This window comes from Scyliorhinus canicula, chromosome 4 (genome assembly GCF_902713615.1).
Source record: "Scyliorhinus canicula chromosome 4, sScyCan1.1, whole genome shotgun sequence".
Lineage (NCBI taxonomy): Eukaryota > Metazoa > Chordata > Chondrichthyes > Carcharhiniformes > Scyliorhinidae > Scyliorhinus > Scyliorhinus canicula.
In genome coordinates this window covers 14,590,682-14,615,428 of record NC_052149.1, presented here as the reverse complement: position 1 = coordinate 14,615,428, position 24,747 = coordinate 14,590,682, and the positions used below count along the sequence as shown (strand labels likewise).

Genomic DNA, 24,747 nt, shown 5'->3' with positions numbered 1-24,747 from the left:
GTCGGTTTTGTGCCCCCTGACGTGTTTCCTCAGAAGTATGGGGCCCAGCGTCCTCAGCCATGCCGGAAGTGAGACCCCTGTGGTAGTGCCCCTGGAAAAAATGAAGACCCTCTCGTGAGGGGTCTGATTGGTCGCTGTGCACAAAAGGGACCTAATAGCGTGAAGCGCGTCTGGGAGGACTTCCTGCCACTGGGAGACTTGGAGATTTCTGGACCGGAGGGTCAGTAGGACGGTCTTCCAGACCGTCGCGTTATCCCTCTCCACCTGCCCGTTCCCCCTGGTATTGTAGCTGGTAGTCCTGCTCGAGGCAATGCCCTTGTCGAGCAGGTACTGACGCAGCTCGTCGCTCATGAAGGACAAACCCCGGTCTCTGTGTACGTAGCTGGGGAAACCAAACAGGGTGAAGACACTATGCAGGGCCCTAATGACTGTGTGGGAGGTCATGTCGGGGCACGGGATAGCAAATGGGAAACGGGAGAACTCGTCTACGACGTTTAAAAAGTAAACGTTCTTGTTAGTTGAGGGGAGCAGCCCTTTGAAATCAATCGCGAGGCGTTCAAAGGGCCTAGAAGCCTTGACCAGGTGGGCCCTGTCTGGTCTATAGAAGTGTGGTTTGCACTCCGCACAGATCGGGCAATTCCTGGTGACCGCTTTTACCTCCTCGTTGGATAAAGGCAGGTTTCGGGCTCTGATGTAGTGGGCGAGCCGGGTGATCCCTGGGTGGCAGAGGTCATTGTGGATGGCTTTCAATCGGTCAATCTGTGCGCTGGCGCATGTCCCGCAGGATAGGGCATCCGGAGGCTCGTTGAGCTTCCCGGGTCGATACTTAATGTCGTAATTGTAGGTGAAGAGTTCAATCCTCCACCTCAGAATTTTGTCGTTTTTAATTTTGCCCCTTTGCGAGTTGTCGAACATGAAGGCTACCGATCTTTGGTCGGTGATGAGGGTGAACCTCCTACCTGCGAGGTAGTGCCTCCAGTGACGAACAGCCTCCACAATGGCTTGTGCTTCTTTCTCGACTGAGGAGTGTCGGAGTTCTGAAGCGGAGAGGGTTCGGGAGAAAAATGCGACTGATCTCCCTGCCTGATTTAAAGTGGCTGCTAGAGCTACCTCTGTGGCATCGCTCTCTACCTGAAAGGGAGTGGATTCATCCACCGCCCGCATGGCTGCTTTGGCAATGTCCTCCTTGATGCCGTCGAAGGCCTGGCGTGCCTCGGCTGACGGGGAAATCGTGTGGCCCTAAAGAGTGGCCAGGCTTTGTCCGCATATTGAGGGACCCACTGGGCGTAATAGGAAAAGAAGCCCAAGCACCGTTTGAGGGCCTTGGGGAAATGGGGGAGGGGGAGTTCTAAGAGGGGGCGCATACGTTCCAGGTCTGGGCCCAGGACTCCGTTTTCCACGACCTAGCCGAGGATGGCTAGTCTGGTTGTGCGGAAAACGCATTTCTCCTTGTTGTACGTGAGATTCAGTTTCTGTGCCGTCTGGAGAAAACGGTGGAGGTTAGCGTCGTGGTCCTGGTGGTCATAGCCGCAGATGGTGACATTGTCCAAGTACGGAAACGTGGCCCGCAACCCATACTGGTCCACCATTCGGTCCATTGCTCGTTGGAACACCAAGACCCCATTAGTGACGCCGAAAGGGACCCGGAGGAAATGGAAGAGGCGGCCATCGGCTTCGAATGCCGTGTAGTGGCGGTCCTCCAGGCGGATTGGGAGCTGGTGGTATGCAGACTTCAGATCCACCGTGGAAAAGAGCCGGTACTGGGCGATCTGGTTTACCATGTCTGCAATCCTGGGGAGGGGATACGCGTCGAGGAGCGTAAAGCGATTTATGGTCTGGCTATAGTCAACAACCATGCGGAATTTTCCCCCGGTCTTAACAACCACCACCTGAGCTCTCCAGGGACTATTGCTGGCCTCTATGACCCCCTCACTGAGAAGCCTTCAGACCTCTGCTCTGATAAATACCTTATCCTGCAGGCTATACCGCCTGCTCCGAGTGGCTACGGGTTTACAGTCCTTTGTGAGATTGGCGAAGAGAGGAGGGGGGGGGATTCGCAGCGTAGCGAGGCTGCAGATAGTGAGTGGGGGCAGGGGCCCTCCGAAGCTGAGGGTGAGGCTCTTGAGGTTACACTGAAAATCTAGGCCTAATAAGAGTGGCGCGCAGAGTTCGGGCAAAATGTAGAGTTTGAATTTTGAGTAGCTAGCGCCTCGGATTGTGAGTGTCGCAGCGGTGCGCCCCGGAGATGGACCGAATGGGAGCCTGAAGCGAGCGAGATAGTTTGCTGCACTGGGAAAACGGGGAGCGAACAGCGTATTACCAGGTCTGGATGTCTGAAGCTCTCAGTGTTCCCGGAATCGAAGAGGCATGGAGCTTTGTACCCGTTGATTTGGACCTCTGGCATCGAATTTCGCAGATGCTTCGGGCGTGATTGGTCCAGAGTGACTACGCTAAGTTGCGGGTAGTCGGAGGCTCAATCAGCTGTGCTGGAGTGGCCCCGTGATGACTGCCGTCTGAGTTCATAGTCGTATTCTTCCGAAGAGTTGTCCGAGCGCGGAGATGCAGGTCGGGCCCGTGGATCGCACGTGGCGGGGGGTGAGGAAGATGACGTCCAAGATGGCGGCCCCCATGAGTTGCACGTGGCCGGCTGCGTGGTGGAGGTTTGCCAAGATGGCGGCCCCTATAGATCGCACGTGGCTGGAGGGGGCGGGGTCAGGGCATAGGCCGCAGCGTTTCGGGGCCCGCGGGCCTGCGGGTGTGGGGAGCTATTACTTCGTGCCACTGGGGAGTTGGGAACTGGGGCCCTTTTTGCCAGGCACACTCTTGCGTAAGGGCCTTTCCCCCCGCAGCTGCTGCAGGTCGCGTTGCGGGCCGGGCAGTGCTGCCGCGGGTGCTGATTCTGGCCGCTGAAATGGCAGGCTGGAGCAGCATAGTGGCTGGCTGGAGCAGCATAGTGGCTGGCTGGAGCAGCATAGTGGCTGGCTGGAGCAGCATAGTGGCTGGGGCAGCATAGTGGCTGGCTGGGGCAGCATGGTGGCTGGGCGGCCGTGTGGTACAGGCCTGGGAGAGTCGCTGGTCGGGGGCCCATGATTGGGTCGCGGGGTCCGCGGGGAACGAGTTAAGGCTGCGGAAGGAGACCTCCATCGTGGTAGCAGCTTCCACAGTCGTTTCTAAGTCTTGGGCCCCCTTTTCCAGTAATCGTTGGCGCATATAATTAGACCTGAGGCCCGCTACAAAAACATTGCGTACAGCAAGTTCTCTGTGTTCAGCCGCGGTAACCGCTTGATAATTACAGTCATTGGACAAATTATTGAGTTCCCTTAGAAATTTGGCGAGTGATTCTGTAGGCCGCTGGCGGCAAGTCGTGAACACATGGTGTGCGTAAACTTCGTTAATGGGCCTCACATATATCTTATCGAGTACCGCTAGCGCTGCAGTATATGAACCGGCCGAGTATAGTTGTGTAGAGAATCTGTGGCTCACCCTCACGTGCAGTAGACTCAACTTCTGTTCCTCTGTCGTTTCGGCTGGGCTCGCTTCTGCCAGGTAGGCCTTGAAGCACCGCAGCCAGTGGGAGAAGATTTTTTTAGCCTCTGCATCCTGCGGGTCGAGTTCCAGGCATCCAGGCTTGAGGGCTGATTCCATGATCGATCTTGCTGTTCATAAGTCAATTAAATTGATGGAACCATCAATTCACCAGACACGTGTTTCCGATATGAATATAGGCTTTAATCGACTTACTACAGAGCCAGCCTGTTACCCGTTGATGAACTCTCAGTGAACTGCAGGCTGACTCTGGACAAGGGTATTTATACAGTAGCACAAGGGGGAGGAGTCATGGGCTGAGCCAAGGGTGGAGCCCTGTACAAGCTCCTGAGCATTCCCAGAGCTACTCCCCCTAGTGGTTGGATAATGCTACTGCGCTTACAAAGACAGTGTGAATTATCATATTACATTCACCACACACCCCCAGCCCAGTAGCATGCACACAATAAATGTCAGATTTGCACCTTAGCAGTGCCACCCAGCAGTGCACATGCCAGCTGGAAGTGCTACCTGGGCTTCTTGGCAGTGCCAGGGTGCAGGCCGGCACTGCCAGGGTTCCCAGGTAGCACCAGCCGTGTCAGGGCACCACCTTGCCCAAAGGGCACGCAGCTATGGGCCTCCAGTCCTCTGGGAGACGCCCAGGAGTGCCATTCCCGCTGGTCCCCGTTTGCTGAGACCTGTACCAAACAACGCTCACCCGAGGTCTCCAAAGTAGAGGGGATGAATCCCAAAGCCTCGGGTACTTCGGAATCTGCACATTAAAGTGAGACTAGCTGTCTCGCTTCAATCAGGGGCTGGTTTAGCTCACTGGGCTAAATCGCTGGCTTTTAAAGCTGACCAAGCAGGCCAGCAACACGGTTCGATTCCCGTACCAGCCTCCCCGGACAGGCGCCGGAATGTGGCTACTCGTGACAATAAGCGATTTTCATTTCATTTCATTTTCATTTTTCATATGCAGATTTGCCAAAAAGTGACCCCGCCCACAATGGTTGGGAGCCGGGTAGATCCCGTGAGCCGGGTCTCCCGGCTTTTATCGGCCACACTGCGCCCTGCCAGCTGCTTTTCCGAGCGGAGCGTGGCCAATGGATCGTGTCCATTGTAACTTCACCAAGTTCCCTTTTCCCTTTGATATCCTGATTTACAGCTTACTCAAATATTTTTTATATCCTCTACAGTATAGAACAGTACAGCACAGAACAGGCCCTCCGGCCCTCGATGTTGTGCCGAGCAATGATCACCCTACTCAAACCCACGTATCCACCCTATACCCGTAACCCAACAAACCCCCCTTAACCTTACTTTTTAGGACACTACGGGCAATTTAGCATGGCCAATCCACCTAACCCGCACATCTTTGGACTGTGGGAGGAAACCGGAGCACCCGGAGGAAACCCACGCACACACGGGGAGGACGTGCAGACTCCTCACAGACAGTGACCCAGCCGGGAATCGAACCAGGGACCCTGGAGCTGTGAAGCATTTATGCTAACCACCATGCTACCATGCTGCCCCTAGTAAAGACAGCAATAAATTATTTGTTCATTTTTATCTGCCGTTTCCTTGTTATCCACTATTAACGCCCCCATTGTCACTCTTTAGAGGACCTACACTCACTTCACTGACTCTTTTCCTTTGTAAGTACCTGTGGAAACTCTTGCTGTCTGCTTTTACGTTTCTAGCTAGCTACAAATCAACTGAACTGCTGCATTTCCCTGCATTGCAACACCCACTAAACATCAAAACTAATTTGGCTGGGAGGCATTTTAGGATAATATGATGTGCCGAATAATGCAACATAAATCCTCTTTCTTTCTTGTGTAGAGGAGATAGGTTAATAGCAGTGAGTGTTTTATAGAGTCCTCTAGTGTGGAGTATAATGTTATCATGGATTAATTTACTGATATGTGTATCACTGAGCAGAGACCCAGGTTGCTGAAGCTTTTTATCTCGCACTCACCAGGACAAATGCAAGAATTCCAAATTTCAAACAATCCCAACCATTTTGACACTGTCGCCTTCCCTTCCATTCGAGGATGGCGTCTCCTCGGAGCGACGAGTTCCGGTCATCATGTGACAAAAGAAAGGGTGCTGCTCAATTAACAACTAATTAGTTTCCTGTTTGACCACATGATATGCTGTTGTGGCGAATAGGACATGGTCTTTGGCAATGCAGTAACTTTGAGCAGTTAGAAATTGTAAACTGCCTCCGAGTGTGGAGACCTGGATTAATGGCATGGTGGGATTCATTAAGCTGGAGAGGGTCACGTTCGCCCTGAGGGGGTCGGTACAAGGGTTCTTTAGGAGGTGGCAGCCTTTCCTCCACTTTCTGGCTCAACGATAAGGAACTAGGTCAACAGCAGCAGCAACCCGGGGGGGAGGGGGGGAAAGGGGGGTGGTTTAGGGGGATAGTGTTTAAGTTGATTTGCTTATTCTTAATTTATTTTTTTGTCTATTGGGCTTGGGGGGGGGGGGGGGGTGGGGGGGTTTGTTATATGCGTTGTTACGGGTGCTGGGGGGGGGGGGGGGTTATTATTGTTATTGCTTTTATTGTTCTGTTGATATTTATTTTTCAAAAATTCCAATAAACATTATTTACAAAACAAAATAAATTGTAAACTGCAAGTTTGAACAGAGCTCCGTCCAAGCGGGTGGGGGGGGACTTGGGCAAGTGCTTGTTGGTAATGAGTAACTGGAACTTGTGAATGGCATCCTACTTAATTATTATTGTCTGTTAGCAAACAACAATGAACTATATTTAATAAGTGCAACAATGAGGTGACTAATGAAAATGAAAATCGCTTATTGTCACGAGTAGGCTTCAATGAAGTTACTGTGAAAAGCCCCTAGTTGCCACATTCCAGCGCCTATCCGGGGAGGCTGGTACGGGAATAATAGTCTAGGTGGAAGAGGATGTTGGGGGGGGGGGGGGGGTTGGAGGTGGGGGGAGCATGGCGGGCAATGTCTATATACAATTTAGGGTGCATGGGCTCTCTACTTAGCAGGCAACCCAAAATTTGAGCGAGGGTGGATGAAAACGATTGGATGATTGACATGTTGGGTAGACCGCGAAGGATCAGGAAGAGTGAGAAGCAATGAGGGGTCAGTATCTGTAGCTCGGGGGAACGGAACTGTCAATGTTCACCATTAAAACATGTTACAGCTGAGACATGTGAAGCCTCTATCATGTTAATCTTCACAGTGGGCTTGCTACACCCCCCCCCCCAAACCCTTATTGTCCTCCTCTTCCCCCAAACCCGCCCCCCCTACCCCGGGGCACAGTGTCACCAAGATCAAATGCCCCCCCCCTCCCCTCCCGCCCCCCCTACCCCGGGGCACAGTGTTACCAAGATCAAACGCCCCCCCCCCCCCCCGATGCAGACCCCGTTCAGAGGCTGGGTGTGAGCTGTCAGCAGAAAGACAGGAGACGGACTTTGGCAGAGACTGAGGAGCAGCGGAGGTAACCTCACAGCGAGTGATCATCACTCTCCTGCCTTGTGTAGTGACCCGCTGACAGTGCCAACACAGGCCCAACCAGCCTGGGGAGATGTTACACAGGCCCTTGAAGGGTGGAACAGGGTGGCCGGGTCTCTGACGGGGGAGGGAGGGTGGAGGGGGAAAGAGGGGAAGGAAGGAGGGAAATAGGGGTGGGAGGAGGAGGGGATTGGGGGAAGCAGGGAAATGGGGAGAGGGGTTATTGGGGGGAGGATGATTGGGGAAACGAGGGGATGGGGGGGCGAGGGGTTAACTTGATGGGCGTAGCCTCAAAACCAATATTCAAAAAGCAGTTGTTGCTGAGGGTTTGGGATAATGGGCACTGGACCTGTACCCTGCTGGAGTATCAATGATATAATGATCAGGTTCCCTGTCAGATGAAGTAACTTCTCTGCATCTCTTCAAAATAGTGTCCCAGGACTGTTCATGTCCACCTGAGAGGTCAGTTTGACAGTTTTCCAAAACAGGAGTCTGCACTTCCTTCCCGTGTCTGCGTGGGTTTCCTCCGGGTGCTCCAGTTTCCTCCCACAGTCCAAAGATGTGCAGGTTAGGTGGATTGGCCATGATAAATTGCCCTTAGGAACCAAAAGGTTAGGTGGGGTTACTGGGTTACGGGGACAGGGTGGGGGCATGGGCTTAAGTAGGGTGCTCTTCCCAAGGACCGGTGCACACTTGATGGGCCGAATGGCCTCCGTCTGCACTGCAAATTCTTTGGTTCTATTTTAACAGTCAGATCCAGAATTAGAAGACAGGGAGAAGACGTCTGGCTTGTGTGGGTGGTTGTAAAGCTGCCGCAGCCTATTCCCTCTCCACCAGCTAAATAACATGACAGTGTGCACTACTCTGTCCAGTATCCACCGATGACATATAATCAACCAGGAATTTTGAATTAATGCCTGAACATTGTGGGCTGTTAATCTCTGCCGTGTGACAATAATTATAGAACCATAGTGGGCGGCTCGGTAGCACAATGATTAGCACTGTTGTTTCACAGCGCCAGGGTCCCAGGTTCGATCCCAGCTTGGGTCACTGTCTGTGTGGAGTTTGCACGTTCTCCCTGTGTCTACCTGGGGTTTCGCCCCCACAACCCAAAGATGTGCAGTAGGTGGATTAGCCACGCTAAATTGACCCTTAATTGGAAACATTTAATTGGGTACTCTAAATTTATATTTAAAAGACAAAGAAAAAAAATCATCAACCTTATTACAAATGCTCCTCGGATTGAGACACAGAGACTCCAGGCTTGTGTTTTCGACATTTATTGCCCTTTTAGAATTATGATGTAATGTGGCCCTTTTTGATTTTTGTCTTTGGTTCCTCTGCCTTCCACTTTTCCCTTTACTGCCTTTTGTTTCTGTCCCCACCTTATTTCCCTCTGACTTCCTGCATTGGTTCCCATCCCCCTGCCACATTAGCTTAAACCTTCCCCAACAGCACCAACAAACAACCCCCCTAGGCATTGGTTCCAGTCCTGCCCAGGTGCAGACTGTCCGATTTGTAATAGTCCCACCTCTCCCAGAACCGGTTCCAATGTCCCAGGAATTTGAAACCCTCCCTCTTGTACCATCCCTCAAGCCACGTATTTATCTTAGCTATCTTGTCATTCCTACTCTGACTAGCACGTGGCACTGGTAGCAATCCCGAGATTACTACTTTTGACGTCCTACGTTTTAGTTTAGCTCCTAACTCCCTAAATTCAGCTTGTCGGACCCCGTCCCTTATTTTACCTATATCGTTGATGCCTACATGCACCACGTCAGCTGACTGTTCACCCTCCCCCTCCAGAATGTCCTTCAGCCAATGCGAAACTGCCTTGACCCTTGCACCAGGGAGGCAACACACCATCCTGGAGTCTTGTTTGCGACCGCAGAAAGGCCTGTCCATTCCCCTTACAATCGAATCCCCCATCACTATAGCTCTGCCACTCTTTTTCCTGCCCTCCTGCGTAGCAGAGCCAGCAATGGTGCCATGAACCTGGCTGCCGCTGCCTTCCCCTGGTGAGCCACCTCCCTCAACCATATCCAAAACGGTATATCTGTTTTGGAAGAAGAAGATGACATAGTATGATTCAGAGAAACATATAAAATTATGAAGGGAGTAGATAGGATAGATGCGGGCAGGTTGTTTCCACTGGCGGGTGAAAGCAGAACTAGGGGGCATAGCCTCAACATAAGGGGAAGTATATTTAGGACTGAGTTTAGGAGGAACTTCTTCACCCAAAGGGCTGTGTATGTATGGAATTCCTTGCCCAGTGAAGCAGTTGAGGCTCCTTCATTAAATGTTTTCAAGATAATGATAGATAGTCTTTTGAAGAATAAAGGAATAAAGGGTTACGGTGTTCGGGCCGTAAAGTGGAGCTGAGTCCACAAAAGATCAGCCATGACCTTGTTGAATGGCAGAGCAAGCTCGAGGGGCCATATGGCCTACTCCTGCTCCTAGTCCTGCACTGTCTTCCTACTCTTCCTCTGTCTGGTGGTCACCCATTCCCTTTCTTCCTCAGTAATTTTTATCTGCGATGTGACCTACTCTGGTAGCCACAGTAAAGAGATTTATCACAGCCAAATGGTGTCAGATCAGAATCCTTTGCAAGTCAAAGAGGAGAATGTGGGTAAATAACACGGGATGTTGTATAGAGTAGGTGAGTAAATAACATGGGGTGTTGTATAGAGTAGGTGAGTAAATAACAAGGGGTGCTGTATAGAGTAGGAGGGGAAATAACAAGGGGTGTTGTATAGAGTAGGTGAGTAAATAACATGGGGTGTTGTATAGAGTAGGTGAGTAAATAACATGGGGTGTTGTATAGAGTAGGTGAGTAAATAACAAGGGGTGTTGTATAGAGTAGGAGGGGGAATAACACGGGATGTTGTATAGAGTAGGAGGGGAAATAACACGGGGTGTTGTACAGAGTAGGTGAGTAAATAACATGGGGTGTTGTATAGAGTAGATGAGTAAATAACATGGGGTGCTGTATAGAGTAGGTGAGTAAATAAAATGGGGTGTTGTATAGAGTAGGAGGGGAAATAACAAGGGTTGTTGTATAGAGTAGGTGAGTAAATAACATGGGGTGTTGTATAGAGTAGGTGAGTAAATAACATGGGGTGCTGTATAGAGTAGGTGAGTAAATAACAAGGGGTGCTGTATAAGAGGGGGCATAGTGGCATTGTCACTGATTTAGGAATCCAGAGACCCAGGATAATGATCTGGGTTCGAATCCTACCACAGCAGGTGGTGGAATTTATACTCAATAAAATATCTGGACTTTTAAAAGTCTAATGATGACCATGAAACGATTGTCGTAAAAACCCATCTGGTTCACCAACGCCCTTTAGGGAAGGAAATCTGCTGCCCTTACCCGGCCTGGCTGACACGTGACTCCAGACCCACAGCAATGTGGTTGGCTCTCAAATCCCCTCTGAAATGGCCGAGCGGGACACTCAGTTGTATTCACCCGCTATGAAAACACAAAAAAGGAATGAACCCGGACGGGCCACCCGACACCGAAAACGACAACGGCAACTACCTCCTCAGGGTAGTGTCCTCGGCCTGACCATCTTCACCTCCTTCCGATCATAAGGTCAGAAGCTGGGATGTTTGCAGATAACAGCACAATGTTCAACACCATTCGTGGCTCCTCCGATAATGAAGCAGCCCATGTCCAAATGCAGTCAGACCTGGTCAATATCCAGGCTTATGCTGACAAGTGGCAAGTTACATTCACGCTACACAAGTGCCAGGCAATGACCATCTCCTGCAAGAGAGGATCTAACCATTGCCCCATGACATTCAATGGCATTGCCATCGCTGAATCCCCATAATCAACACGCTGGGGGTTACCATTGATCAGAAACTGAACTCGACTAGCCATATTAATACTGTGTCTACCAGGGCACATCAAAGGCTAGGAATCCTACGGCGAGTAATTCACCTCCAGACCCTCCCAAAGCTTGTCCACCATCTACAAGGCACAAGTCAGGAGTGTTATGGAATACTCTCCACTTGCCTGGATGAGAGCAGCTCCAACAACACTCAAGAAGCTCAGCACTATCCAGGACAAAGCAGGCTGTGTGATTGCTCCCCCTTCCATAGACATTCGAACCCTCCACCACCGACGACCAGTGGCAGCCGTGTGTACCATCTACAAGATGCACTGCAGTGACTTACCAAGGTTCCTTAGACAGCACCTTCCAAACCCACGACCACTACCATCTAGAAGGACAAGAGCAGCAGATACCTGAGAACCAGACCACCTGGAGGTTCCCCTCCGAGTCACTTACCACCCTGACTTAGAAATATATCACCGTTCCTTCATTGCCACTGGGTCAAATTCCTGGAACTGCCTTCCTAGCAGCATTGTGGGTGTACATACCCCTCAGGGGCTGCAGCGGTTCAAGAAGGCAACTCACCACCATCTTCTGAAGGGCAACTAGGGATGGACAATAAATGCTGGCCTAACCGGCAACGCCCACATCCCGTAAATTAAGTTTAAAAATATTTTGAAAAGATTAGGTGGGAAAGATGTACAACATATTCCTTCTCTCTGGAAGGCTGCAGATAAGTACGTTCCCCTTGTCTGAAATGGAGATGCAGTACAGCTCGGGCGGGTTCAGGGCCAGTGACAAATGAAAACCCTGAGAAGGATTCGCACGCAGTGAATAAATTTCAAGCTTTGCTATCAGCAGCAGCCACTACAGTAACGAAACTAACCAGCTCGTTAATTTTAACGCGAAATGTAAGATGTAACATTATGTTCAGGAGTGCTGTTTGCCGCACTCAGATGTGTGGAGTGTAATTTGTTCATTGTACTGCCTTGTCACCCTTCCTCGGTGTGAAATGTCGCTGGAACGATTGGCTCCAATGAAGATTTTCTACCTGATGGCGCAATGCATCAAATATACATTTGGTTCCCTCTTACCAGTTCTATTTCAGGAATAATCTCCCTTTAGGAATGCGGGATGTCTTTTCTTCAATCCCTGTATTTCAGGAAGAATCTCCCTTTAGGAATGATGAATACCTTTTCTTCAACCGCAAGAGTTCACGCCAAGGTTCGGAGTGTCTTACAATAGGTCGAGAGGAGACAAGGGTTTCAGCAGCTGAGGAGCCAAGACAGGGACAGAGTCTGATATTATGGAGATGGAAGATAGGGGAGACGGTGGCGTAGTGGTATGTCACTGGACTAGTAATCCAGAGACCCAGGGTAATGCTCTGGGGTCCCAGGTTCAAATCCCGCCACTGCAGATGGTGAAATTTGAATTCAGTAAAAGTCTGGAATTAACAGTCTAATACTGACCATGAAACCATACCAGGGCAGCACGGTAGCACAATGGTTAGTGCAGTTGCTTCGCAGCACCAGGGTCGCAGGTTCGATTCCCGGCTTGGGTCACTGTCTGTGTGGAGTCTGCACGTTCTCCCCGTGTGTGCGTGGGTTTCCTCCGGGTGCTCCGGTTTCCTCCCACAGTCCAAAGATGTGCAGGTTAGGTGGATTGACCAAAAAGGTTAGGTCGGGTTACTAGGTTACGAGGATAGGGTGGAGGCATGGGCTTAAGTAGGGTGCTCTTTCCAAAGGTCAGTGCAGACTTGATGGGCTGAATGGCCTCCTTCTGCACTGTAAATTCTATGATTGTCGTGAAAACCCATCTGCTTCACTAATGTCCTCCAGGGAAGGAAATCTGCCATCCTTGCCCGGCCTGGCCTACATGAATAAATAATCTTTATTGTCACAAGTAGGTCAATCATGATCACCAAAGAAAGGTCTGTGGGATTGTGCTTATTGTTACTTCCAACTTTACCAACTTCTCCAAAGTTCTGATGAAGAGCGAAAAGACTCGAAACGTCCAATCTGCTTTCTCTCCTAATAGATGCTTACCAGACCTGCCGGGTTCTCCAGCATCATCTGTCCTTGTTCCAACGTAACTTGTGTAAAAGATTTAAAAAGAGTGCGGTGTGTAATGCCTTTCACAGTTTTAGGTAGTCCCAAAGTACGTCATAGCTATATAAACATAGTGGGCAGCAGGGTAGCACAGTGGTTAGCAATGTTGCTTTACAGTGCCAGCGTCCCTGGTTTGATTCCCGGCTTGGGTCACTGTCTGTGCGCAGTCTGCACGTTCTCCCCGTGTCTGCGTGTGTTTCCTCCGGGAGCTCCGGTTTCCTCCCACAAGTCCCGAAAGACGGGCTGTTAGGTGAATTGGACATTCTGAATTCTCCCTCCGTGTACCCGAACAGGCGCCGGAGTATGGCGACCTGGGGCTTTTCACAGTAACTTCATTGCAGTGTTAATGTAAGCCTACTTGTGAAAATAATAACGATAATTTATTATTAAGTAAGTTTTTGGCAAGTCACTGCTGTAATGTGGGAAACACTGCAGCCATTTTGAGAACAGCAATGTGTTGAAGATCAATTATCTTTTTTTAAATGATGTTGGTTGAAAAATAAATATTGGACAGGACACTGGGGGGAAAATCGCTGCTCTTCTTTGAAGTTGTGCCACGGGATCCTTTACTTGATGTGTCAGATAGACCCTTGCCTTAACACTTCTGACCCTCTAGCACTCCCCCGGTGGGAGTGTCCGCCGTAGATTATGTGCCCAAGTCCCTGCAGTGGATGTGAACCCCCAACGTTCTGACTCAGGAGAGGTGTGAGGGGATCCATTGAGCCGCCGCTATTGGCTGAAATACCGCGGAGCTGGCGGACTTTCCCTTTGTTTTGGCGAAGGATTAACCTAGATGTTGTTTTCCTTTGTTTCAGGATCTGCGACTCCACTGTCACGACTGTGCTCTGGTCACCAGCTCCGGGCAACTCATCGGGAGCGGGCGCGGAGCCCAGATCGACCGCGCAGAGTGCGTCATCAGGATGAACGATGCGCCCACGCGGGGCTACCAGGAGGACGTGGGCCAGCGGACGAGTCTCCGGGTGGTGGCCCACTCCAGCCTCCAGCGACTGCTGCAAAAGGGCAGCGAGCTCCTCAATGCCACCCAGGAAACGGACTTCATCTTCTGGGGCCCCAGCAGCTGCATGAGGAGGGACGGCAAAGGTCGGCTTTATAACCACCTGCAGCTCATCCGCCACACTCGGCCCAAACTCAAGCTGCACACCATCACACGGCAGAAGATGCTGCACTTTGACGAACTCTTCAAGAGGGAGACCGGGAAGGACAGGTACAAAGGGAACGTCACAGCTCCTACAAAACAAAAACAGGATGCGCCCCTCAGCCATCACCCGCTCACCTCCTTTGGCTCCCAGCCCACCAACATCTGGATTTATAAAACTCACATCCTCATGTGAGGGCAGCAGGGTAGCATGGTGGTTAGCATAAATGCTTCACAGCTCCAGGGTCCCAGGTTCGATTCCCGGCTGGGTCACTGTCTGTGTGGAGTCTGCACGTCCTCCCCGTGTGTGCATGGGTTTCCTCCGGGTGCTCCGGTTTCCTCCCACAGTCCAAAGATGTGCGGGTTAGGTGGATTGGACATGCTAAATTGCCCGTAGTGTCCTAATAAAAGTAAGGTTAAGGGGGGGTTGTTGGGTTACGGGTATAGGGTGGATACGTGGGTTTGAGTAGGGTGATCATGGCTCGGCACAACATTGAGGGCCGAAGGGCCTGTTCTGTGCTGTACTGTTCTATGTTCTATGTTCCACTCCCTCCACAAACTTGCCCATCTTACCTCTGTGATCTCCTCCAGCCCCAAAAACCATCAATGCCTCTGCGCTCCCCCAAACCTCTCCTCTCACACATCCGGCGTGCTCATTGCTGCAATGTTAGCAGGAGCATCCTCAGCTACCGAGCCCCGAAGCTCCGAGTGTCCCTCCCTCCCTCCGTAAACCCCACTTTTGTCCTCGCGCTTTTGATCTCTGATCCAAATAATTCCTGCTGCTCTTCTACTTGTCAAATTTCTATCTAATCGTAGAATCATAGAATTTACAGTGCAGAAGGAGGCCGTTCGGCCCATCGGGTCTGCACCGGCCCTTGGAAAGGGCAGCCCACTTAAACTCACGCCTCCGCCTTATGCCCGTAACCCCAACTAACTGTCCTGTGAACCAGCTTGGGATAGTTTATTATTCTCATGGTGCTGAAAATTGACATTGGAGGAAGAGCAGGGGAATGGGAGTGAGTCAGTATCTCTGATGTGATGGCACCAGAATAGAGACGAGGGGTTGAATGGTCTCCCTCTGCTGAATCTTCCAATCACGTATAGGCCGCAAGTGGTTGATCAGCATGTAAGTTATGTACTGTGGCGCCCGGCCTTGCCCTTTAACTGCACACCCCGGAAACCTTGTCAGCTCCAACCAGCTGGTCCTAGAAGACCTGTCAATTGGGTTTCCATTTGAGCTCCTAAATCCTACTTTCTGGAATGCCGCCACTGTTGCGGAAAGGGGAGGTTTGAAGAGAACTATTCTCGGTATTCTGACTCACCAGTAGGACAACAGCACTCCGAGCTGTCAGCATCAGAGGGTTGCTATAGGATGTATAAACGAGGCTTGTCGACTAAAAGTATAGGTTTAAGGAATGATCTAATTCAGGTATCTGATAGGATTACGCTATTTAATAGGCGAAAGGGAGAGAAAAGGTTTCCTCGGGCAGGGGTGAAGGAGGACCACATCGGGAACCTGCTTCTGGGCCTGACCAAATTTGCCATCAACAGGTCCAGGCAGCCGGCGCTCGACAGGGTTGTCTGACCCGACTGTTGCCCCGCTACCACGGCTACATTCACGTCCGGGTGTCTCTCGAGAGGGAGCACACAGTGGCTGCCGGCACTATCGTGCCCGCTGGCGGGGGGGGGGGGGGGGGGCCTGGTCGATCCTCTGAGTCACGTTTTGGTTTCAGGTTTTAAGTTTCATTTGTGATCTGTTTTTTTTATTTAACGCAGCGTCCCTTTCAGAGTCTACCCCTTTACTTCATCCCTCGGTTTATTCGATTGAGTCTAATTGGCTATTTCATTCCTTCAAGATAGGAGAAGCAGTTTCATGTCGGACTAGAACTTCAGAGCAAGGGGGCCGAATCTTGAAATGTTAGCTGAAGGAGATCCTGTTTCTGTGCAAAGCCTCCAGATAGATGAATTAAAATTTAGGCTCCAGCTCATTCCCTTTGAGAACACAAGATCGCACATCCAGGGATTATTCCTCTGACAGGTTGATAAACAAATGAAAAATGCAGCAGATTTTGGAAATCAGAAACGCTGGAATTTTTCAGCAGGTGACGTGGCACTGGAAGTTGGTGATGTAATGTCACTGGAGTAGTAATCCCGAGGCTCAGGCTAATTCCCAGGGGGACAGGGGTTCAAATCCCATCGCGGCACCTGGTGGAATTTAAATTCAATTTTTAAATATCTGGAAATTCTTTTAATTTCAATTTTTACGGGCTGGCTAGGCCAACATCTATTGCCCATTCCTAATTGCCCTTGAGAAGGTGGTGGTGAGCTTCATTCTTCAACCGCTGCGGTCCGTGTGGCGTAGGTACACCCACTGTGCTGTTAGGGAGTGCGTTCCAGGATTGTGACCCAGCAAGAGTGAAGGTACGGCCGATATATTTCCGAGTCAGGGTGGGAAGTGACTTGGAGGGGAACCTCCAGGTGGTGGGATTCCCAGGTATCTGCTGCCCCCTGCCCTCCTAGATGGTGGTGGTTGTATTCAAGCCGGTCTCCGTAATAGGGACCACAAAATCGATTGCCATAGAAACCCATCTGGTTCACTCATGTCCTTTAGGGAAGGAAATCTGCCGTCCTTACCCGGTCTGGCCTACATGTGACTCCAGAACTAAGGCAATGTGGATGACTCTTACCTGCCCTTTGAAATGGCCGAGCAATTCAAGGGCAATAAATCACGGGCAACAAATACTGGCCTCGCCAACGACGCACACATCCCGCGAACTAATATGTAAAAAAAACAGAGAAACGTTTTTGATGACCTTTCATGGTCAGGGATATAAAGGCTTTAAGCCAATAGAGGCGGAGAGAGGGGGGGGGGGGGTCATAACAAGGGGAAGCTCTGTGATAGGATGGAAGAGATGTGCAAGGCAATAGGAGATGTTAGTGGGACAAGTTTTTTAAAAAACACAGGAGAGGCGTATGTGGGAAAAGTTGCTAATTACTAACTCCTGTTGTCTGTTAAATATAGAGGCAGCGGATCTGATCTGAAGCTGTTGAACTTCATGCTGAGTTTGGGAGACTGTAAAGTGTCTGATCAAAAAATTAGGTGCTGCCCCTCTAACTTACATTGAACTTCAGTGGAACATTGCGTGAGGCCGAGGATAGAGAGGTCAAGGTGGGAGTGGACAGAGAACCATGTCCATATGCATCAAGATCTGGACAATTTCCAGGGTTGGGCTGATGTGTGCTGTGAGTGTTATTTGCTACTTAAGTACCAGGTAATAACCATCTCCAACAAGTGAGAATCTAACCATCTCCCCTAGACATTCAATGGCATTGAATCCCCCCACTAGCAACATCCTGGGGGTTATCATTGGCCAGAAACTGAACTGGACTAGCCACATTAATATTGTGGCTACCAGAGCAGGTCAAAGGCTAGGAATCTTGTGGGGAGTAACTCACCTCCTGACCCCCCTCTCCCCCCCAAAGCCTGTCCACCATCTACAAGGCACAAGTCAGGAGTGTGATGGAATACTCTCCAATTGTCTGGATGAATGCAGCTCCAACAACACTCAAGATGCTCGACGCCATCCAGAACAAAGCAGCTGCTTGATTGGCACCCCATCCACAAACATTCACCCCCTTCACCACCGATAAACAGTAGCAGCCGTGTGTCCCATCAACAAGATGCACTGCAGTAACTCACCAAGGCTCCTTCGACAGCACCATCTAAATCTGTGGCCGCCACCACCTAGAATGACAAGAGCAGCATAGGCATAGGAACACCACCACCTGGGAGGTTCCCCTCCGAGTCTCTCACCGTTCTAACTCAGGACTATATCGCAGTTCCTTCACTGTCACTAGGTCAGAATCTTGATAATCCCTCCCCAGCAGCGCAGTGGATGTACCGACACCACATGGACTGCAGCGGTTCAAGAAGGCAGTCCACCAGCACCACCTCAGGGGAAACTTGGAAAGATGAATAAATCCTGGCCCAGCCAGTGACACCTAATTCCGGGACCATAAACATTTAAATGTCAGGTCGGTGAAAGCTCAGGGTCACACTTGTGGACTGAATGATGGCTTTGTACATAGAACATAGAACGATACAGCGCAGAACAGGCCCTTCGGCCCTCGATGTTGCACCGACATGGAAAAAAACTAAAGGCCATCTAACCTACACTATGCCCTTATCATCCATATGCTTATCCAATAAACTTTTAAATGCCCTCAATGTTGGCGAGTTCACTACTGTTGCAGGTAGGGCATTCCACGGCCTCACCACTCTTTGCATAAAAAACCCACCTCTGACCTCTGTCCTATATCTATTACCCCTCAATTTAAGGCTATGTCCCCTCATGCTAGCCACCTCCATCCGCGGGAGAAGGCTCTCGCTGTCCACCCTATCTAACCCTCTGATCATTTTGTATGCCTCTATTAAGTCATCTCTTAACCTTCTTCTCTCTAACGAAAACAACCTCAAGTCCATCAGCCTTTCCTCATAAGATTTTCCCTCCATACCAGGCAACATCCTGGTAAATCTCCTCTGCACCCGTTCCAAAGCTTCCACGTCCTTCCTATAATGAGGCGACCAGAACTGTACGCAATACTCCAAATGCGGCCGTACTAGAGTTTTTTACAACTGCAACATGACCTCATGGCTCCGGAGCTCAATCCCTCTACCAATAAAGGCCAACACACCATAGGCCTTCTTCACAACCCTATCAACCTGGGTGGCAACTTTCAGGGTTCTAAAGCAGTGAGTGTGTTTGTTCTCACTGACCAAGGGGAGATTGGATCAGGAACAGTTGAACAAGCTGACAGGGCTGTATCCGAGTAAAATTCCATTTGTTTTTATTACGCTGGATGGAGTGGGAATTTTTAAAAACGCCTATTGCACTATTTGCTCACTTTCCCAAGAAGGAATAGAAACTTGCACCTATAAAGAACCTTTCATATCCTCGATGCCCCAGGGCTCTACACCCCTATGCTATTACTTATGAAGTGAAGTTGCTATTACGTAGGCCAAGCCAGTAGCCAGTTTGAGCACAGCAGCATCCAACAGCGAGACACATGAACAGATAATCTGTGTTTGCTAATGTTGACCCAGAGATGAATGCTGGCCAGGGTACTGAGGAATCTTTCCCATTTCATCTTCAAGCAATGCCGCAGGGACTGCCCTACTGAATGGGGTGTTGAATGTCTATTCCAAAGGAGACCTCCAAAGATGCAGCATTCCCTCGGCACTGCCCTGGAGTGTCTGCCTGGGTTATGTGTCCAAGGCTGTGGAGTTGCACATGAAGCCGTGAGTGATATTTGACGGGAGGGAGGTAAGGGAGGATTGTGGATTGACCGGCTGGCTGGTTGTCCAGCGGGATGGAATGTGGCACCAGGCTACACCCAGGGAGCACAGATGAGAGAGTCACAACACAAGTCAATTAACCAATAATTCTTCTAATAATACCAAAAGTCTATGACTGCCCAATAATTACAGTCACCAGGTTTGTAAGTTTAAACACGATTGTTGTTAACTTATACGAAGAATTATAATGAAACATGCAGCAGTTAACAGTGCGGAGAAAAGTGGGAAACAAGTGGTCATGAGAAAAATGAACCCCTGGATAACAGATAAACAATGATATTGGGATTGGATTTGTTTATTGTCACGTGTACCGAGGTACAGTGAAAAGTATTTTTCTGCGAGCAGCTCAACAGATCATTTAGTACATGGGAAGAAAAGGGAATTAAACAAAATTCAAGAAAATACATGAGAATACATAATAGGGCAACACAAGATATACAATGTAACTACATACGCACTGGCATCGGATGAAGCAGACAGGGTGTAGTCTTAATGAGGTCAGTCCATAATTATCCGGTCGTTTCTGCCGGCAGGATCTTCCGGTTTCCCCCGGCGGTGGAGGGTGCGAAGAACGGGAAACCCCCCCATCGACAGCGCCGGGCCCCACCGTCGGTCAATGGTGAACCGCTGCCGCAAAACACGCCGGGGTTGGGGGGTGGGGGGGATGGGCATCCCGCCCATTGTTCAATGAAAATAAGGAAATTGCAGCCACGCTGAATAATTATTTTACATCCGGATTTACAGAGAAGGAAGAGTTCAGCTTTCCAGATAGGCAAACTAATATTTAATCAGGGACAGGGCTCCACGAAAATTAATGTAAGCATGATGGCGGTATTGGAGAAATTAATGACGCTAAAGAGTGATTGGTCCACGGGACCAGTTGGTTATCACCCCAGGATGTCAAAGGAGGTAGATTGGCAGATGCCCTAACTATCTCCCAAAGTTCTCACAAGTCACAAACCATTCCATTCAATTGGAAGATTGTACAGGTAGTTCCACTATGTAAAATATAAAGGGTAACCAGGGAATTATTGACCAATCGAACTTAAGGATAGGGTGACTGAACACCTTGAAAAATTGGTAACTTATCAGAGAGAGAAAGCCGGAATGGGTTTGTCCATGCCTGATTGGACCTTTTAAAAAAAAATTAATTCATGGGATGTGTGACAAATGGAGGAATTTCAGATGCAATGTATTATAGGTAATTGGTGCAGTAAGGGTTAAATGCTTTGGTTTGTGTGTGTAAGACTGCTGCAGTCATGTTTCAAAATAATCCTGATTTGAAAGTCTTCTTGGAGCCAGAGGTGCAATTAAAGCATCATAAAAGTTTGGGCGAATTGACTTTTGTTTGGATTAAGAGGATTCCCTGGGGAGTTAATTAGATTTCAGTTTGGCAAGAGGATGTCATTGCTGGGCGGACCCAAGATATCAGGACAGTTTGGAGGACGCAGTTTATTTGTGAGCTGAATGAAGCTGTGGCCAGAAAGCAGGCAAACCAGCTGTTTGCTCTCACTGCAGGTCAGTTAAAATATATTAACAACACTTAAAGCAGTTCAGACTTGTCTGAGAACAAGGGGAGCTGAAACGGCATCTGAAGACAGACAGCCATAGTTTCTGCATGGTTCTGACAGGAGTCAGATCTTGTCTTTACCGCACTGTCAAAATCTCTTTATTTCACAAAGAACAACTCTGTAAAGTAAATATTCCTGAGTGAAATGGTTTTATTTCCTTGTTGTTGAAGTGAGAATAAACATAGCAGTTAAGGGTATTGTATTCACTGTATTGAGCAACATTGTTTTAGGGATAATTATAAGTTATACATAGATACATAGAAGATAGGAGCAGGAAAAGGCCTTTTGACCCTTCGAGCCTGCTCAACCATCCATCATGATCATGGCTGATCATCCAACTCAATAGCCTAATCCTGCTTTTTCCCCATAGCCTTTGATCCCATTCTCCCCAAGTGCTATATCCAGCCGCCTCTTGAATATATTCAATGTTTTATCATCAACTACTTCCTGTGGTAATGAATTCCACAGGCTCACCATTCTTTGTGTGAAGAAATGTCTCCTTATCTCTGTTCGAAATGGTTTACCCTGAATCTTCAGGCTGTGACCCTTGGTTCTGGACACACCCATCATTGATAACATCTTCCCTGCATCTACCCTGTCTAGTCCTGTTAGAATTTTATAAGTCTCTCTGCGATCCCCCCTCATTCTTCTGAACTCCAGCGAGAACAATCCCAATCGAATCAATCTCTCCTCATGACAGTCCCACCATCCCTGGAATCAGTCTGGTAAATGGTCGCTGCACACCCTCGAGTACAAGAACATCCTTCCTCAGAGAGGAGACGAAAACTGCACACAATACTCCAAGTGTGGCCTCACCAAGGCCCTGTACAATTGGAGCCACACATCCCTGTTTCTATACTCGAAACCTCTTGCAATAAAGGCCAACGTACCATTAGCCTTCTTTACCGCCTGCTGCACCTGCATGCTTACCTTCAGCGAATGGTGCACAATAATAATAATTAATAATCGCTTAATGTCACAAGTAGGCTTCAATGAAGTTACTGTGAAAAGCCGCTAGTCGCCATATTCCGGCGCCTGTTCAGAGAGGCCGGTATGGGAGGACACCCAGGTCCTGCTGCACACTCCCCTCTCCCAATTTACAACCATTCAGGTAGTAAGCTGCCTTCCTGTTTTTGCTTCCAAAATGAATAACCTCACACTTATCCAAATTATACTGCATCTGCCATTAGTTTGCCCACTCGTCCAACCTGTCCAGATCTTGCTGTAGGATCCCTGCATCCTCGTCACAATTCACCCTCCCACCTAATTTGGTATCATCTGCAAACTTTGAGATGTTACATTTTGTTCCCTCATCCAAATCATTAATATATATTGTGAATAGCTGGAGTCCCAGCACCGATCCCTGTGGTACCCCACTGGTTACTGCCTGCCAATTTGAAAAGGACCCATTAATCCCTACTCTTTGTTTCCTCTCTACCAACCAATTTTCTATCCATCATAATACATTTCCCCCAATCCCATGCATTTTATTTTTTCACAATAATCTCTTTTGCGGGACTTTGTCAAACGCCTTCTGAAAGTCCAAATATACCACATCGACTGGCTCTCCCTTGTCAACTGTACTGGTTACATCTTCAAAGAATTCCAACAGATTTGTCAAGCATGATTTTCCCTTCATAAATCCATGCTGACTCTGACTGATCCTGCCACTGCTTTCTAAATGTTCCGCTATAAAGTCCTTGATAATGGATTCAAGCATTTTCCACACTACCGATGTTAGGCTTACTGGTCTATAATTCCCTGTTTTCTCTCTCCCTCCCTTTTTGAATATTGGAGAGACATGACCTACCCTCCAATCTGCAGGGACAGTTCCAGAGTCTATAGAATCCCGGAAGATGACCACCAATGCATCCACTATTTCCAGAGCCACCTCCTTCAGCACTCTGGGATGCAGATTCTCAGGCTCTGGGGATTTATCCGCCTTCAATCCCATCAGTTTTCCCAGTACCATTTCTCTACTAATGTTGATCTTCCTCAGTTCTTCCCTCTCACTAAACCAATTCTCCAACATTTCTGGGACCTGATTTGTGTCCTCATTTGTGAAGACAGAACCAAAGTATGTATTCAATTGCTCAGCCATTTCTTTGTCCCTTATTATGCATTCCCCTGTTTCTGTCTGTAGGGGGCCTACATTTCTCTTTACCAATCTCTTTCTCTTCACATATCTGTAGAAACTGTTAGGTTCAGTCTTTATGTTCCCTGTAAGCTTCCTTTCGTACTGTACTTTCCTCTTCTTAATCAATCCCTTTGTCCTTCTTTGCTGAATTCTAAACTTCTCCCAATCCTCAGACCTATTATTTTTCTTGGCCAATCTGTATGCTTCTTCCTTGTATTGGATACTATTTCTAATTTCCTTTGTAAGCCATGGCTTGGACATCTTACCCCCTTTGCTTTTGTTCCAGACAGGAATGAACAGTTGCTGTAGTTCCTCCATGCGTTCCTTGAATGTTTGCCATTGTCTATCCACTGTCATCCCTTTAAGTAACTCTCCCCAATCTATCAAGGCCAACTCACGCCTCATATCTTCATAGTTCCCTTTATTAAGATTCAGCACCCTCGTCTCCGAATCAACTATTTCACTCTCCATCTTGATAAAAATTCTATCATGTTATGGTCGCTCATCCCCAAGGGGTCTTGTACAGCCAGATTGGTAATGATTCCCTTCTCATTACACAGTACCCAGTCTAAGATGGCCTGCTCTCTAGTTGGTTCCTCCAACATATTGGTCAAGAAAACCATTCTGTATACACTCCAGGAATTCCTCCTCTACGGCATTCTGGCTAATTTGATTTGCCCAATATATGTGAAGATTAAAATCACCCATGATCACCGATATTCCTTTATTACATGCATCTCTAATTTCTTGTTTAATGCCATTCCCAACCTCACCACTGTAGTTTGGGGTCTATATATGACACCCACTAATTTTTTTGTCCCTTGGTATTTCTCAACTCTACCCAGACAGATTCCACATTGTCAGAGCTAATATCCTTTCTCACTATTGTGTTAATTTCCTCTTTAACCAGCAGAGCCACGCCGCCACCTTTTCTTTTATGCCTGTCCTTCCTAACTACTGAGAACCCTGGGACATTCAATTCCCATCCCCGTTCACCCTGCAGCCATGTCTCCGTAATCCCAATTATATCATACCCATTTATATCTATCTGCGCAATTAGTTAATCTACTTTATTGCAAATGCTCCGTGCATTAAGGCACAGAGCCTTTAAGTTTGTCTTTTTCACAATGCTTGTCTTGCTCCCAATATTTTTCTCTACTGCCCTGTTTGATTTTTGTCCTTGTTTTCTCCACCTATCACTTTTCTGATTCACTTTTCTACTTTTTGCTTTTGTCCTTGCTCCCTCTTTCTCTGACTCTTTGCGTAGGTTCCCATCCCCCTGGCATATTAGTTTAAACCCTCCCCCGCTGCTCCCCCCCCCCCCCCCCAGGACATCAGTCCCAGTCCTGCCCAGGTGTAACCCGACTGGTTTGTACAGGTCCCATCTCCCCCAGAACCGGTCCCAATGCCCCAGGAATCTGAAACCCCCCCACCCCTGACACCATCCCTTCAGCCACGTATTCATCCTATATATCCTGTCATTTCTACTCTGACTAGCATGTGGCACCGGTAGTAATCCTGAGATCACTACCTTTGAGGTCCAATTTCTTAACTTCCTTCCTA

The 24,747-nt window shown here is 48.8% G+C and overlaps 1 protein-coding gene across 1 annotated transcript in view; it reads left to right on the top strand.

Moving 5' to 3' along the window:
• st6galnac5a (ST6 (alpha-N-acetyl-neuraminyl-2,3-beta-galactosyl-1,3)-N-acetylgalactosaminide alpha-2,6-sialyltransferase 5a) overlaps nucleotides 1-24,747 on the top strand; it is a 59,798-nt gene that overhangs the window by 16,690 nt on the left and 18,361 nt on the right. The window contains exon 2 of the mRNA XM_038793760.1: nucleotides 13,780-14,189. Within this exon, the coding sequence (XP_038649688.1) occupies nucleotides 13,780-14,189 (410 nt within the window). The remainder of the gene's footprint in view (nucleotides 1-13,779; nucleotides 14,190-24,747) is intronic.